The 17,518-nt window shown below is 46.4% G+C and overlaps 1 protein-coding gene across 1 annotated transcript; it reads left to right on the plus strand.

The window, feature by feature from the left end:
• The first annotated feature begins 6,878 nt into the window (after positions 1-6,878).
• On the plus strand, positions 6,879-16,747 carry ZNF394 (zinc finger protein 394). Its single transcript, XM_047714535.1, has 3 exons — positions 6,879-7,550; positions 10,045-10,180; positions 15,682-16,747. Exons 1-3 carry the CDS (start codon positions 7,095-7,097, stop codon positions 16,740-16,742), a joined length of 1,653 nt encoding a protein of 550 aa, XP_047570491.1. The 5' UTR covers positions 6,879-7,094; the 3' UTR covers positions 16,743-16,747.
• The last annotated feature ends 771 nt before the right edge of the window (positions 16,748-17,518 follow it).

Below are 17,518 nucleotides of genomic sequence, written 5' to 3' on the forward strand. Positions count from 1 at the left end.
AAATACTGGGAAAAGAACTTTTGACTTCCTGCCAGATTGTGGTAACATCCCCACAGAGATGAATAAGTAGACTTATACAAAGTTTCTGCCTTCCAGGAACTTTCAGACCATTTGGAGATATCAGATATAAACATCAGACCAGTTAGGTCTTTAAATTATTATAAATTGCTCCAAATTTCGAGAATGACAAACCTAAACCTTGAGAATAATGAAGTTGTTTCTCTAGAAGTGGATCTGTCATAAAGATAAATCCCGAAATAACCTGCCTTTGCCTCTTTCATGCAGTGTTGATGTCTGACCAAAACAGATCCCAGACTAGCCACATAGTTGCTAAAGCAGAAAGTAGGGGTTGATGTTAGGGTCCGTGATCAAAGGAACGAGACTGATACAAAGCGAAGGTCAAGCTAAGCTTTATTTCACACCAAGCATCAAGAATCAAACTGACCGGTCAGGGTTGTCTCTTACGAAAAGGTGCCGACGATGATCCCAGCAAGTCCGCTCCCAACGTGGCTGCTCTGGACGAGGCCTTTCCGCAGATGAGGCCACTCCCAGGACGAGGCCACTGCTGATGTGGTCACTCCTCAGACAGGGCTGGTCCCCGGACAGGGCTGCTCCCGCAGGGCTACTCTGGAGGAAGCCTCTTCCCTGATGATGCTGCTCCCGCAGGGCCACTCACCGAGGAAGCCTCTTCCCAGACGAAGCCGCTCCCCGGAATGACGCAGCTCTGGCAAGGCTGCGGCTCAGGGTGTCAAGGCCGCTCCTGGCAGCAAGGCCGTTTGTGGCGAGGTTGCTGCGGTCTAGGCTGTTCCCCGTGGTGCTGCTGCCCAGGGTCGAGGTGTGTGGGCGGGGCCGCTGGTGTCTCGGGGCCGCCAGAGTCTCAGGACCGCTGGTGGCTTGGGACCGCTGGCGTCGGGGCTGCTGGCAGCTCGGGACCGCTGGGACCACTGGCGGCTCGGGGCCACTAGGACCGCTGGCATCGGGGCCGCTGGTGTCTTGGTGGTGGCGAGGCTGCTGGCGTCTTGGGGCCGCCGGAGTCTCAGGACCGCTGGCGGCTCGGGACCGCTGGCGTAGGGACCGCTGGCGTCTTGGTGGTGGCGAGGCTGCTGGCGGCGAGGCTGCTCCCCGCAATGCCGACGGCCGCGGTGTGTGGGCGTCTCGGCCACTGGGACCGCTGGCGGCTCTTATAGCTCTGACAAGAGCTGTTACAACTCTCACAGCTCTTACAAGAGCTGTTATAGCTCCTACAGCTCTTAGGAGACGCCAGCGGCCCCGAGACGTCAGCAGCCTCGCCACCACCGAGACACCAGCGGCCCCGACGCCAGTGGCCCTGCCCACACACCGCGACCCTCGGCAGCAGCGCTACGGGGAACGGCCTAGACGGCAGCAACTTCGCCGGGAACCCTCGCCGGAGCTGCGTCATTCCGGGGAGCGGCTTTGTCTGGGAGAGGCCTCCTCGGTGAGCGGCCCTGCGGGAGCAGCATCATCATCAGGGAAGAGGCTTCCTCCAGAGTGGCCTCGCCAGAGCAGCCCTGTCCGGGGGGCAGCCTTGTCAGAGTGGCATCATGGGGAGCACAGTCTGTGTCATCGGTGTTGTCCTCCTGTCATCATCGCTGTCGTCATCGCCTCTTCGTTGTTGGGAGTGGCCTCGTCCTGGGAGCAGCTCCGACCGGGGAGCGGCCTCCTCTGTGGAGCAGCCTTATCCGGAGTGGCCTTCTTGGGAGTGACCTTGTCGCGATCGTCGTCGTCGTCTTTTTGTAAGAGACAGCCCTGACCGGTCAGTTTGATTCTCTGATGCTTGGTGTGAAATAAAGCTTAGCTTGACCTTCGCTTTGTATCAGTCTCGTTCCTTTGATCACGGACCCTAAAAGTTGACTCCCTGTGCTTTTGCACAACTTTTAAGATAAATCATTAGTTTGTAATTTAAACTTTAGTCCATAAAGATGTCGTATGGAATTCTGACCTTACCTGGGACTTTGCATTCATAAATCAGGATATTAATTGTACTCATTTAAGTAGATGAATTTTTAAAAAGACTTTATTTATTTATTTGACAGACAGGGATCACAAGTAGGCAGAGAGGCAGGCAGAGAGAGAGGAGGAAGCAGGCTCCCTGCTGAGCAGAGAGAGCCCGATGCAGAACTCGATCCCAGGACCATGGGATCAACACCTGAGTTGAAGGTAGAGGCTTGAACCCACTGAGACCCAGGTGCCCCAAATAGATGAATTTTTAAAATGAATTTACCTACAATATATAACTTGGATAATTCTTCACTTGTTAAATAATGCAGATGATTTAATGTAAATATTAAACCAATGTACAGAATTTTTCATTTCAGTTGTATGATTTGTTTCTGAACGTTGTTGAAGTATAAGTGGATTTGAAACATGTAAAACATGATTATTGTATTTTTATTATAAATTCTGTTCCTTGAAGCAAGGAAACACCCTCCTAAAATCTTTTTCTATTAAATAGCTAGATTATTTTCTGCTTCTGACTTTTCTGACTATATAGGATCCAAAGGTTAAGCTATTTCCATGATATTTACATAAGCCTTTGGTATTTATGTTTTCAAACATACTATAATGAGGGTACAGTCACAGAGTCCAGCGGTCAAAATGATATCATCATAAAATATTTTTTTTAAGATTTTATTTATTTATTTGATAGAGAGAGCTATCACAAGTAGGCAGAGAGGCAGGCAGAGAGGAAGGGAAGCAGGATCCCTGCTAAGCAGAGAGCTTGATGTGGGGCTCAATCCCAGGACTCCAAGGTCATCACCTAAGCTGAAGGCAGAGGCTTAACCCACTGAGCCACCCAGGTGCCCCAATATCATCATAAAATATTTTTTTAAGATTTTATTTATTTATTTGAGAGAGAGGCAGTGAGAGAGAGCATGAGCAAGGAGAAGGTCAGAGGGAGAAGCAGACTCCCCGTGGAGCTGGGAGCCCGATGCGGGACTCGATTCCGGAACTCCGGGATCACGACCTGAGCCGAAGGCAGTCGTCCAACCAACTGAGCCACCCAGGCGTCCCATAAAATATTTTTAAATGAAGTTTTAAAATGATCAAAATTCCTGTTACAAACTCAAAGTTTAGTTTCAAATGCTTGGAGGCAAGATACCTATGGTGGAGCTCCATTCCTTCCACATTTTCCCCTGAAATACAACTCTGTTTCACACTGTCACACAAAATATTTACGTGTCCTAGTAATCTATTTACACAAAACATTTAAATTTTGTACTCGTCAGAAAAGTTCATCTGATCTCTTCTTTGCAATTCTTGTGTATACAAGTCACTTGGGGATCTTTTTAAAATACAGATTCTGGGGGCGCCTGGGTGGCTCAGTGGGTTAAGCCGCTGCCTTCAGCTCAGGTCATGATCTCAGGTTCCTGGGATCAAGCCACACATTGGGCTCTCTGCTCAGCAGGGAGCCTGCTTCCCTCTCTCTCTCTCTCTCTGCCTGCCTCTCTGCCTACTTGTGATCTCTGTCAAATAAATAAATAAAATCTTTAAAAAAAATACAGATTCTGGGGCACCTGGGTGGTTCAGTCAGTTAAACCTCTGCCTTAGGCTCAGGTCATGATCCCCAGCGTCCTGGGATTAAGCCCCACACTGGGCTCCCTGCTCAGTGGAGACCCTTCTTCACCCACTTTTCCCTGCTCTCTCTTTCAAATAAATAAAATCTTTTAAAAATAGAAAAAAAAATAAAATACAGAATCAGATTCAGTAGGTCTGGAGCAAAGCTTAAATTGTGCAATTCTAACGGGCTTCCAGGAGGTTCCAGTGCTGTCTGTGGCCCACAGTTTGAGAAAGAAAACCTCATACAGCCCTGTCACCTGTGGGTATCTGTACACCTTGGCTTGGTGCCACATCAGAAAATATTTAAAAAAAAAAAAAAACTTTCCTTGGGGTTGCCTGGGTGGCTCAGTGGGCTAAAGCCTCTGCCTTAGGCTCAGGTCCATGATCTCAGGGTCCTGGTGATGAGGGAGCAAGAGGCTGGCTGAGGACAAAGCAAAAGCTGGCACTATGCACCCCCTCTCCATCCGCTCCCCCTCGGTAATGTGTGTAGCATTCCTCAGGCACCCCTGACTGCCATAAACGATAAACAAATAGTTAACTTGCAGAGATCACAATCCTGCACGACAGGAGTCTCCCTTGGTTTACAAATCAATAGCCAGAGGCAAATAACTCAGTTCCTCAAGCCCTAATGTCTCCCTCCCCACCATAAACAAAACTGAAGGAGGCTGAGGTAGAAGGGAATGTAAATATAGTTAAATCTCTTCTAAACCTAAATCTCACTAACAAAGATGATTGATAGCAGGACTGGGACATCCCACCAAAAATCTCCCAACTATCTTGATGTTAATGGCTGCCCCAAAGACAACGTTGATCAAACCACAAGGGCAAGGCCTCCGGTAGGCCTCTGATATCCTGGCACCTTGTAGGCCCTCTTTAGCATATGAAAGTTCCATTGAAACCTCCCTTCCCCTCTCCTTCCCCCAACCGCAAGGTACGTAACCTGCCGTCTCTCACTACCCGGGGCAGCGGCTCTTTCTGCCCACGGGTCCTGTCCTCGTGCTTTAGTAAAGCACCATTTTGCACATAGATGTCTCAAGAATTCTTTCTTGGTCATTGGTTCCGGACCTCAGCCCACCGAACCTCACCTAGGTTCTAGAACTTCATCACTGGGATCAAGCCCCGCATCGGGCTCTCTGCTGAAGCAGGGAGCCTGCTTCCTCCTCTCTCTCTCTGCCTGCCTCTCTGCCTACTTGTGATCTCTGTGTCTGTCAAATAAATAAACATATTTTAAAAATAAAAATAAAAACTTTCCTTGGATGAAATGAAAATTAAGTCATCATGCTACCTAATTCCTGATATAAACGCTTCATGGAAATTTTTCATGATTAAGGAAGAAGGTGAAGTTTCATTAGAAATGAACAGTAAGGGGTCCCTGTGGCTGACAACAGACTCTCGATTTCTGCTGAGGTCAACACAGAGGCACCTGAGTGGCTCAGTCGATTAAGTGTCTGACTTTGGATCAGGTCATGATCCCAGGGTCCTGGGATCCAGCCCCATGGGTGGGGGAGGGCTCTCTGCTCATTGGGGAACCTACTTCTCCCTCTCCTACTTCCCCTGCTTGTGTTCCCTCTCTGTCATGTTATGCCCCAATAACGGGTCCGTGATTAAAGGAGCGAGACTGATACAAAGCGAAGGTCAAGCAAAGCTTTATTTCACGCCAAGCATCAAGAATCTAACCGAACGCTCGGGGCCGCACCTCTTACAAGAGAGGACGACCTTTCTGTTTCACAGTCTAGCTTTTAAGGGCAAAAACCATGCGGTCAGGCTTGGCCACGCACAGGTGACCAATGAGATTGTAACACACTCAGGAAACTTCATAGTGATGCTAGGTGGCCAATTGAGTTACAATTTACCCTAGTAGACATTTGAACCAGCCTATCACACCTTGGTTAGGATTGGCGCCAAAAGGCTCCCAAAGGGCGGGGGCCCATACTCCTTGGTAGCTAGGGAGACAGTATGCAACCCCCTACTGATCGGATATCTCCACCAGGCCTGGCCCACCCTTATGTCTAGGCTTTTGTTACCTGAAGCTGTTTTCCGGGACTTGTTTTTAAGTGAGACCCCTGGGGGTAGGGAAGCAGGGACAGTTTAACTTTAATGAAAGCCTCTTGCTAAATAGGTCCTTACAGTCAAATAAACAAAACCTTACAAAAATTTGTGTCTTCAGTCCATATGGACATTTTAAGCTTTAATCTCCTAGGTGAAGTCTTTCACGGTACCCTCCCTCCCCATCAGCCATGGCTGTCCATAAATGCCAAAATATTGCATTTACCACCCTGTCCTGTAACAATCTAAGTGTCTGACTCTCTTAGGAGACTGAGGATAGAGACTATGTTTACTCAGTCTTGTAATTTTAGGGTCAGGCAGGATGCCTCGGCGTGTAGCAGGTACTCTACAAACCTTTCCTGTATCAACAAGTACCACATGGACGGACGCTTGTTTACCAATCACTGTACAGGTGGATTTTTAATCTTCTAGGACAAAAGTTACGTAAGGGCCTATTCAGCCAGAGCAGCCCCACCCCGGTTGAACTGCCCTGTTGCTGTAAAGCTTAAATTGACCTTGCTCCCCACAGGGAAACTTATTTAAAAGCAAGTCTTGGAAAGCAGTCCCAGGTAACAAAGTCCGAGTACAAGGGTGAGTCAGGCCAGGTGGAGGTATTCAATCAGTGGGGGTGCATACTGTCTCCTAGCTACCAAGGAGTATGGGCCCCCGCCCTTTGGGAGCCTTTTGGCGCCAATCCTAACCAAGGTGTGATAGGCTGGTTCAAATGTCTACTAGGGTAAATTGTAATTCAATTGGTCGCCTAGCATCACTGTGGAGTTTCCTGTGTGGCCAGGCCCAACCACATGGCCTTTGCTCTATAAAAGTTAGTCTGGAAAGCAAGGAGGGGTCGTCCTCTCTGGAGGGGCGGCCCGGACCTGTCTGTTTGACGGTCAGTCTGATTCCTGATGCTTGGCGGGAAATAAAGCTTTGCTTGACCTTTGCTTTGTATCAGTCTCGCTCCTTTAATCACGGACCCAATTTGGGGGGACCCAACACTTGCAAAACTTTATTCACAGACAACGTGTTTAAAAATGACATTCAAGCTGTAAAATAAGAGTATCACTTAGTTCTATTGAGCTCAGCAACTGCAAACTCCTCCAGGAGGGTACACACACAAAGTACCTGTGGAAGGGGCGGAAGGGCACACCACAGAGATGGGCCTCACTCCTCCGGGGCGCCTAGAGAGGTCCAGGAAATGCCCGGGAGGGAGGGCACCGCCGGAAGTTGGTGACGCACTTCCGGGCTCGTTTTTTAGTACTTTTGTCACGGGGAGAGGCGGGTTGTGGGTGGAATACCTGCGGGTGGGAGGAGTATCAGAGGGGGCCGGGCAGAGTAGGGCCCTGCTGGGGACGGGATAGTTGGAAGCCGCTGTTCTGGGGAAAAGCCGATGAGTTCCGGGGCTCTTTGTAGGGTTTGCTGTCTTTGTCACCTGAAGGCAGAACTCCGGGAAAGTCAGCACGCGCCAGAGGATGATGAGCTCGAGCTTGACCGCGAGTCAAGTCACTGACGCTGAGACAGGAGCCTGGATGGCAGCTGCGAGGTCGAGGGTCGGCGCGCCGTCTCTGCGTGATGGACTTTTGATAGTGAAAGTGGAGGAAGATTCTCCCGAACGTCAGGAGCCCGACCCGTCCGGGGACGTTCAGGATCCGGAAAAGTCGCGACAGCGTTTTAGGCGGTTCCGTTACCAGGAGGTGGCTGGACCCGATGAGGCGCTAAACCGGCTTCGGGAACTTTGTCGCCGGTGGCTGAGACCCGAGATGCACTCAAAGGAGCAGATCCTGGAGCTGCTGGTGCTGGAGCAGTTCCTGAGCATCCTGCCCCAGGAGCTCCAGGCCTGGGTGCGGAGGCACTGCCCGCAGAGCGCGGAGAAGGCTGCGGCCGCGGTGCGCGCTTTTCAGAGAACGCTGGGTGGGGCTTCACCCCAGGTGAGGAGTCAAAGTGTTTTGGTGGCCGGGATGCTGAGTTTCAGACCTTCTTTCCTAACTATGCTTTGTCCTAACTTCAGGGTGTGCATGAAAATTCCTTTTCGTAAGGAAACAGTGACAAGTAAATCTATCCGGGAAATGATCCTTGAGTTATAGACGTCTGAGCACAAAATCAACGTGGGAGCATTGTTTACCCAATTGTAAGACACGCTCTCGTCTAACTAGATTATTTGGGGAAGAAAGATGGCAGATGAAACGGGCTTGATGTTGTTAACTACTTAGGCTAGAGCAGCAATTCTCCACCACTTTGTTTTTCTTTTTAGAAGTTTAGCGATCCCCCTGCTCTGACAGTTGATAATGGTACTCGGCAGAGGGGAGATGGGCTATAATGGAATTAACTGATTATACCTATGTGATGAAGCCTCCATAAAAAATCTGAACAGTGAGAGTTTGGGAGAGCTTCCTGTGGGTGAACACATCCATGTATCCAGAGGGTCACAAACCCCAACTCTTTGGGGGACAGCTCCTCCTCTCTGGACCCTCCCAGACCTCACTATGTATCTTCTCATTTGGTTGTTCATCTGTATCCTTTATTATATCTCTTTGTAATAAACTGGTAAACCAAAGTGTTTCCCTAAGTACTGTGAGCTCTTTAAGCAAAGAGTCAAATTGGTAGGGGGAGATCTTGGAAACCCCTGATTTATGGTCAAGTCAGAAATAATGGGTAACCTAAGTTGAGAGGAGAGGATAGTCTTGTAGGACCCCGCGCTTAACCTGTGGGATCTGAGTCTATATCCAGATAGATAATACCAGAATTGAGTTAAACTTTAGGATACGCAGCTGGTATTACAGAATTCCCTGATATATGAGAACCCCTAAATCTGGTGTCAGAAGTGAAGGAGTGTTGGGGTGAAAGTATTCAGAGTACTGAGAGTAGAAGAGACATACAGGAAGGAGTATGATTTTCATTTACAAGGAAGCAGAGGCAAGGGTCAGGAAAAAACAAGCTTTATTATACTCAGATCTTAGAAACAGGAGGCACAGCGACACTCAGAGCTTCCTGGGAAGGACAGCAGGGGTGGTGAGGAGGCAGAACACTGGAGCAAGGGGAAGGTTTAGGCCAGAGCCTATACTGAGGTTTCTCAAGGAAAGACAAGGCAGAGCAGGGGAACAGTTTAGAATTGGTTGGTTTGAATAATTTTAACAGGCTCTAACCTATAGGGCTGTCTGTAGTTGGCCTGCTACCTGCTCCTAGGATGAAGAAGGTAGAGGAATGTTACCTCCTGGAGTATACAGGCCAGGTAGAGGAGGTATGACTTGAGATTAAGTAGTATTGGCTAAGTCTTTTTTGTTGTTTTTTTTTTTTAAGATTTTATTTATTTATTTGACGGACTGAGATTGCAGGCTCCCTGCTGAGCAGAGAGCCCGATGTGGGGCTCGATCCCAGGACTCTGAGATCATGACCTGAGCCAAAGGCAGAGGCTTTAACCCACTGAGCCACCCAGGCCCTCCCCATCCCCTTTTTTTTTTTTAAGATTTTTTTTTGGACAGAGAGAGGGATCACAAGCAGGCTGAGAGGCAGGCAGAGAGAGGGGGAAGCAGGCTACCTGCTGAGCAGAGAGCCCCATGAGGGGCTGGATCCCAGGACTCTGGGATCATGACCTGAGCCAAAGGCAGAGGCTTAACGCACTGAGCCACCCAGGGCCCCCTGGCTGAGCCTTTTGCTCTAAGAATTGACTAGCCCTGGGAAGGGCAGTCTCCCTAGCCAGAAAAAAAAAAAAAAAAAATTAAAGCTATCAAAACAACACAAGGAAATTTAAAAATATATTACTTTTTCCTGTTGTTTAATGAGAGATTCTTGGAGTCAATTTGTGACCCATCACTGAAGCCTGGACTGACATCTCCCCACACCAGTGTTGGAACCTTCCCTTTCTAAGAACTGCGGTTTTACCCTCTGTGAACGGTCAACTTAGATTTAAATAAGCTATTGCAAAAGATCATCTTGCTGGTTATTTTATAGGGCAATGGTCATGGGAAGGGAAAGTAAATGTTATTGAACAGCTGCTGTCAGTGAGCTACCCTCATCTTCTTAAATTATTTGTATGCATTTCACACATGAAGTCTCAGAGCCAGCACTGAATTTGGGACTTCCTGGCTACTTGTATATTTTTAATCTATATCAGATTTCCACTTGGATTAATCACAGTGATATAACTCAAATGAAGATTTTTCTCTTTCCCCACATTAGTGTAAACAGTCCACAGAAAAGCTTTTCAGGATTGCAAGAGAATTTCAGCCTCTTCGTTACTTTGAAACTCCAGTCAGTCCAAGACTCACTGGAAAAGACTCAACAGTCATGGTTGTTACTTGATTCCCAGGGCTTCCTGCTCAGTGTTTGCAGACTCCTCTGGAGTCTGGCCTCATCCAGAGATGAGTGGTCACTTACGCTGTCCTGGAACAGCAGGCGCTGAGTGGAGGTCTCGTGTTGTTTCAGGAGTTGGTGATGGTTGACAATGTGGCTGTGTCTCTAACTTGGGAGGAGTGGGACCACCTGGACCTAGCTCAGAGGAACTTCTGCTGGGAGAACGCCCTGAAGGACTGTAGAAACACGGTCTCACTGGTCACTCCGAGTAAGTGTTGACTTCATTTCAAGCTGTGGGTGATTTGTGGAGGGCCAGTCACACAGACAGGTTGAGAGCTGTTATTGTCTCTTTTGTGACCCAATAGGACCTTGCTGTTCTATATTGTTAGGTGATAGATTCAGCTTTTTTTTTTTTTTTAAGATTTTATTTATTTATTTGACAGAGGGGTCACAAGCAGGCAAAGAGGGAGGCAGAGAAAGAGGGGGAAGCAGTCTCCCCGCTGTGCAGAGAGCCCGATGAGGGGCTCGATCCCAGGACCCTGAGATCATGACCTGAGCCGACAGCAGAGGCTTTTAACCCACTGAGCCACCCAGGCGCCCCTAGATTCAGCTTTTTATTTTCGTTCATTTTAGATAAAATACATACAGAAAAATACAAAAAATATAATGGGCATCTGTGTATCTACCACCCAGGTTTAGCAAATTTAATATTTCAGTATGTTAATATATCCCTGTATGATTCTTTTGCACCTTGCCTTTTTTTCTTTTTTTCTTGCCAGCATTACATTTTTGGGATTTATCCATGTCGACATATGTAACTCTCATTCATTCATTTTAACACTGGCATATTTCATTGTATGAGTAGTCCAAATTCATTTATCCACTGTCCTATCAATGGACATCAAAGCTTCTAGTTTTTCACCATTAGAAATAGCATTACATCAAACATTCTTGAATCATTCCGTGTTCATTTATTGGAACTCCTAAAGAGAATAGACTTAGGCATGTTTGCCCATTTTGCTGTTCAGAAGGACTGTAACCAGTTTGGGCTCCTACCAGCAATATGTGAGAATTCTTTCTCTGCATCCTGGCAACTTTGGGGTTCAGCTGATGGCATGATGTCGTAACACAGTAGCTCACATGTTCCTTTTGAAATATTATATCACACATCTGCTCCGAACCTGCAATGACTCTCTATTTCACACAGAGTAAAAGCCTAATGCGACAAGGCCCTGTTACCCAGCCCACCCCTCTCCTATTGTGCCCCTCACTCACTGTACTTCAACCCCACTGACCTTCTGCTCCTGGAACATGGTGGGTGTACTGCATCCTTTTCCTTCTCTATTTAATACCTCTCCTTGGAAGAATCTTCCTCCAATTCTCCACTAAGCAGACTCCTTGACTTGTTTCAATTCTTTGCTCAGATCTCAGTCTTCAGTGAGGCCTGACCTGACCATCATGTTTTGATAACACAGTTTGCCTTCCATTGTCTCCTTCTCCCATGTTGCTGACCGATCCCTTACCTTCCTCAATTTGGTCCACAGCATTTATCACCCTCTGACTTCTTATAGAATATATTTTATGCTCATTTTGTTGTCTGACCACCCCTTCTAGGCTGTAAACTCCACAAGGTGGGGGGGATTTTGTCTGCTTGGTTCTAACATATCCCAAGCACTTGGAATAGTGGTTGGCATACAGTAGGTGCTCAGTAAATACTAGGTGGATTAGAGAACAAATGGTATCTTATTATTTTTTTTTTTAAAGATTTATTTATTTATTTATTTGACAGACAGAGATCACAAGTAGGCAGAGAGGCAGGCAAAGAGAGAGGAAGGGAAGCAGGCTCACTGCTGAGCAGAGAGCCCGACGCGGGGCTCGATCCCAGGACCCTGGGATCATGACCTGAGCCGAAGGCAGCGGCTTTAACCCACTGAGCCACCCAGGCGCCCCGGTATCTTATTATTTTAACTTGCATTTTCCTGATTCCTACTGGCTTAAATATCTTTCCAGATTTTGTTTCGGACTTTCTATGAATTGCCTATTTATATCCTATCTCCCTTCCTTTCCTGTGTTACTATTTTTTATTGTTTTGTGGCAGTTCTTTGTATTTTTTATATTAACTCTTTGTTGTTTTACTGGTTATATAAGTGGCTTTTCTCGATGACATCTCTAGTTATGTAGAATTTAAAAATTTTAATATATGGTTGACTTGTACATGCAGGGTTTAGGGGCACCAGCCCCTTCCCCCCACAGCCAGAAATCCACATATAACTTTTAACTCCCCAAAAACTTAATCATACCCTACCATTGACTGGAAGCCTTATAGGTAACAAACTGTCAATTAACACATATTTTATATGTTATGTATAATACATACTATATTGTTACTTTAAAGTGGGCTAGAAAAAAGGAAGTGTTCTTAAGAAAATCATAAGGAAAAGACCCTTACAGGGGCACCTGGGTGGCTCAGTGGGTTAAGGCCTCTGCCTTCGGCTCAGGTCATGATCCCGGGGTCCTAGGATCGAGCCCCACATCAGGCTCTCTGCTAGGCGGGGAGCCTGCTTCCCTTCCATTCTCTCTGCCTACTTGTGATCTCTCTCTCTCTCTCTGTCAAATAAATAAACAAAATCTTAAAAAAAAAAAAATTAAAAAAAAAAAGGAAAAGACTCTTACAGTACTGTATTGTCTTTTTTTTCCGACAGCACTGTATTGTCTTTTTTTTTTTTTTTTTTTTTGCCTTCGGTATTATACCATCTTTACAAAAAAATCCACACGTGAGTGGGCCTACACAGTTCAAACCCTTGTTTGAGCATCAACTATGGTTGGATTTTTAATCTTTTATTATGTGGTTTGTGTTTTTCCAATCTTAGGAAAATACCAGGGGTGCCTGGGTGGCTCAGTTGTTAAGCGTCTGCCTTCGGCTCAGGTCATGATCCCCAGGTCCTGGGATCGAGTTCCACATCGATCTCCCTGCTAAGTGGAGAGACTGCTTTCCCTCTCCCTCTGCCTACTGCTCTGCCTACTTGTGCTCTATCTCTCTGTCAAATAATTAAATAAAATCTTTTTTTAAGGAGCGCCTGGGTGGCTCAGTGGGTTAAAGCCTCTGCCTTTGGCTCAGGTCATGAACTCAGGGTCATGGGATCGAACCCCACATCGGGCTCTCTGCTCAGCAGGGAGCCTGCTTCCTCCTCTCTCTCTCTCTGCCTACTTGTGATCTATGTCTATCAAATAAATAAATATATCTTCTAAAAAAAGATTTTTTTAAAAGATTTTATTTACTTATTTGACGGAGAGAAACACAATGAGAGAGGGAACAGAAGCAGGGGGAGTAGGAGAGGGAGAAGCAGGCTTCCTGCCGAGCAGGGAGCCTGATGTGGGCCTCAATCCCAGGACCCTGGGATCATGACCTGAGCTGAAGGCAGACGCTTAACAACTGACCCACCCAGGCTCCCCCAAACATAAGAATTCTGACTGAAAACTGTTTTGGGGTAGGATTATGACCTGGTGGTCTTCAGTATAGGGTCAGTCATCTGGTGCTGTGCGTTTTTTTTTTTTATTTTTGAGTACAGTTGGCACACAAATATTACACTAGTTTCAGGTGTAGAGCATAGTGATTTGACAAGTTGATACATTATGCTCTGTTCACAAACGTAGCTACCATCTGTCCCATTATATTACATCCTATTACAATATCGTCGACTGTCTTTCTCACGCTGTGCCTTTTATTCTGGTGACTTACTCCATAACTGGAAGCCTGTATCTCCCACTCCCCTTCACCCATTTTGCTAAGTCCTCCCACCCTCTCCCTCCTGGCGACCATCAGTTTGTTCTCTTGTGTTTACAGGTCTGATTCTGCTTTTTGTTTGTTTACTTTTCTTCTTTAGATTTTACTTATGAGTGGAAATCCTATGGTATTTGTTTTTCTCAGTCTTACTTATTTCATTTATTTATTTATTTATTTATTTATTTATTTTAATTTGTCAGAGAGAGAGGGAGAGAGAGCAAGCACAGGCGGACAGAATGGCAGGCAGAGGCAGAGGGAGAAGCAGGCTCCCCGCCAAGCAAGGAGCCCGATGTGGGACTCGATCCCAGGACGCTGGGATCATGACCTGAGCCGAAGGCAGCTGCTTAACCAACTGAGCCACCCAGGCGTCCCGTCATTTATTTATTTGTTTGTTTTTAATTTATTAAGTTGTTTGGGTTTTCTTAAAAGTAAACTCTTCGCCCAGCCTGGGTCTTGAACTCAAAACCCTGAGATCAAAACCCTGAGTCAAAAATCAACAGTCGGATGCTTAACTGACTGAGCCACCCAGGTGTCCCCAAAGTTTTTTTCTTTTCTTTTCTTTTCTTTTTTTTAAATGACTTTATTTTTAAGTAATTTGTACACCCAGCCTGGGGCTCAAACCCACAACCCTGATATCAAGAGTCACATGTTCCACCAAATAAGCCAGCTAAGTACCCTCTGCAAAATCTTTTTTTTTTTTTTTTTTAATTTTTATATAATCCCAATAGCTTATTTTTGCTCTTGTTTCCCTTGCCTCAGGAGCCTTGTGTAGAAAACAGCCAATTCAGAGAAATTACTGCCTATACTCTCTTCTAGGATCTTTATGGTGTCAGGTCTCACATTTAGGTCTTTAATTTTGTATTGATTTTGTATTTATTTTTGTTTACGGTGTTAGAAAGTGGTCCAGCTTTACTCATTTACGTGTAGCTGTCTGGTTTTCCCAGTATGGTTTATTAAAGAGACTGCCTTTTCCCCATTGTATATTCATGCTTCGTTTGTCATCAAGTAATTGATCACACAAGTGTGGGTTTATTTCTGGGCGCTCTGTTCTGGTTTTGTGCCAGTACCATGCTATTTTGATTACTACAGATGTGTAGTGTATCTTAAATTCTGATGTTGTGATTTGTTCTTTCTCAGCATGGCTTTGGCTGTCGGGTGCTGTTTTATTTGGGAATTCCCATATTTCAGGCCTGGGCTGGAAGTTTTACTACAGAGGGATTTATTCAACAAATATTTTGAGTGTGCAGTAAGCCAGGTGCTGTTCTAGGTATTGGGGACATAATAGGGAATAAAACCAGTGAAATCCCTTCCCTTTCTGCCTGGAGGATGTCCGCTTTGGAGCTCAAGGATTGGGGCAGGAGCAGCCAACAGTGCACTGAGGTTCTACCAATTGTGTGTCCTTTTTCACTTGATTCTCCTGATAGGCAAGTGGTCCCCGCCCTCTGTTCTCAGTTGTGCCTGACGTCCCCAACTCAGAATTTATCTGATTCAGTCTCCCTGGAGTGTAAACTTCAGATATTTTGGATTGGGTGGCTAGACTGCTCCCCTGTAATCTTTGAGTCAGTTCAAGATCTGTCTCCCACATTGGAGGCACGTGGTGTGTCTGTTACGATAACTCATCACATGAGTAGAATTTCTCTTGTTAAACCATCCATTCATGGGGTACGGCCTGTCCTGTCCTTCTTGACAACCTTTCCAGATGTGCCTCTGTCATGACATTGTGACTCCTATAATAGTGAAATGGGCAAGGGGGAAAGAGATGGGTTTGTGGGTGTAGGCGCAGGTATAAAAGGAAAGGAATGGGGTTTATACTGGTAAATATGAGCACATCTGGCAGATGGATTAAAATAATTTAACTTGGGGAGTGGTTCATGGAGAATATTAAAAGGGTTTTGAGGGGGGTATTTTATTGCAGCTGCTTATACGTGTCACTCCTGTGCAGGGATGACATGTCAGCCATTTTTCCTTTCTTTTTCATGTTTCAGGTTTGGAAACCAGAACTGAGAACAAAAAATTTATTCCAAAACAAGAAGTTTTAGAAGAAGTAGAGCCACAGGGGCAGCTACAAGAAGGGTTCCACAGGAAGGGTCCCCCGTTTTCTAGGTGTGGTGATACCCACGAGAACAGGGTAGAAAATCTGAAACTTGAAAATTCTCCTGAAGAGGAAGGACTCACCAGCACCACAGATCTCAAGAATGGTTCCACAGAAGAGGGAGACACCAAAAATAATGAATTTGGCAACAGTGCCCTGACTTCAAACTTTGTTCCTTGTCCACACATCCAGACAGAGGAGAGGCCCATTAATGGGAACGAACAGGGGAACAGCTGGAAAGAATGTCGAGACCTGGTAAAACGTCAGAGGGTGAAACCTCAGGGCTCTGTCGCCAGTGAGGGACATTCCCGCAGGGCATGTCTTTCTGAGACCCAGCAGCAGTTCCGTGAAGAAAAGCCTTACAGATGTGACCACTGTGAGAAGGGTTTCAAACAGCGTTCTGACCTTTTTAAACACCAGCGAATCCACACGGGGGAGAAACCCTACGAATGCCAAGAATGCGGGAAGAGCTTCAGCCAGAGTGCCGCCCTGATTAAACACCAGAGGACACACACCGGCGAGAAGCCCTACACCTGCCCCAAATGTGGGGATAGCTTCAGACAGAGCTCCCACCTCAAACGGCACCAGAGAGTCCACGTAGGGGAGAAACACTTCAAGTGTAACGAATGTGGGGAAACCTGCCGCACTTCCAACCGTTTCAGACACCAGAGGATACATAAAGGGGAGAGACCCTATACATGTGAAGAGTGTGAGAAGAGCTTCAAACGGTGCTCAGACCTCTCTAAACATCAGAGAGTCCACACTGGCGAGAAGCCGTACGGGTGTTCTGTGTGTGGGAAACGCTTCAGTCAGAGCGCAACCCTCATTACACACCAGAGGACCCACACTGGAGAAAAGCCTTATAAATGTCTTGAATGTGGGGAAAGCTTTAGACAGAGTTCACACCTGATCCGACACCAAAGGACCCACAGAAATAAAGTCCCACTGTTCTGACATGGCTCCTGCCTGGCTGTTTCGGTTGGTTGGTTGGTTGGTTCCTTCCATTGTCCAGAAACTACATTCTTGGGCATTTGGAGTATTTCAGTCAATTGTGGGTCATGTTTCCACAGGCATCACAGTTAAGACAGATCAGTGAGTCTGACTTGAGTCTCTACCTACTCAGAACTTCGCAGTGAAGCAGGAATGTGTAAGTGGGGAGCCCTTCCAAACCTTGCCCGCTCCACTTACTTCCCTGAGAAGTATTTTAGTCGCTTAGAACTGTCTTTCCACCTCGATGGTGGACGGGGATTTCAAATAGGATAATCCAAAACTCATGTAAAGTTCGGTGCGTACAAGAGGCATTCTATATTTTTTGCGCTTTTTTTTTTTAAAGATTTTATTTATGTATTTGACAGAGATCACAAGTAGGCAGAGAGGCAGGCAGATAGAGAGGAGGAAGCAAGCACCCCACTGAGCAAAGAGCCCAATGCGGGGCTCGATCCCAGGACCCTGGGATCATGACCTGAGCCGAAGCAGAGGCTTTAACCCACTGAGCCATCCAGGTGCCTCTATTTTTTGCTTTTTTAAACACTGACTTTGCAGAGTCTCTTTCTTCCCCGTTCTAGGAGTTGTTTTATAACTCTTGTTGATTCCTTTTTAGTAGAAGCAAAGGAAAGCCCCACCGAAACACACCCACTAATTCCCATCACTGCATCGTTTTCAAAGCTGTTCGAAAACTTGTTTTTTTTTTTTTTAAAGATTTTTATTTATTTATTTGACGGAGAGAGATC

This window comes from Lutra lutra, chromosome 18 (assembly GCF_902655055.1).
Source record: "Lutra lutra chromosome 18, mLutLut1.2, whole genome shotgun sequence".
Lineage (NCBI taxonomy): Eukaryota > Metazoa > Chordata > Mammalia > Carnivora > Mustelidae > Lutra > Lutra lutra.

What these genes read in the sequence shown, in the direction of transcription:
- ZNF394 (XM_047714535.1), top strand. Translation starts at nt 7,095, where the DNA reads ATGATGAGCTCGAGCTTGACCGCGAGTCAAGTCACTGACGCTGAGACA. An exon ending in TGGGTGGGGCTTCACCCCAG is followed by an intron (nt 7,551 to 10,044) that starts GTGAGGAGTCAA and finishes GTGTTGTTTCAG; the next exon opens with GAGTTGGTGATGGTTGACAA. An exon ending in GGTCTCACTGGTCACTCCGA is followed by an intron (nt 10,181 to 15,681) that starts GTAAGTGTTGAC and finishes TTCATGTTTCAG; the next exon opens with GTTTGGAAACCAGAACTGAG.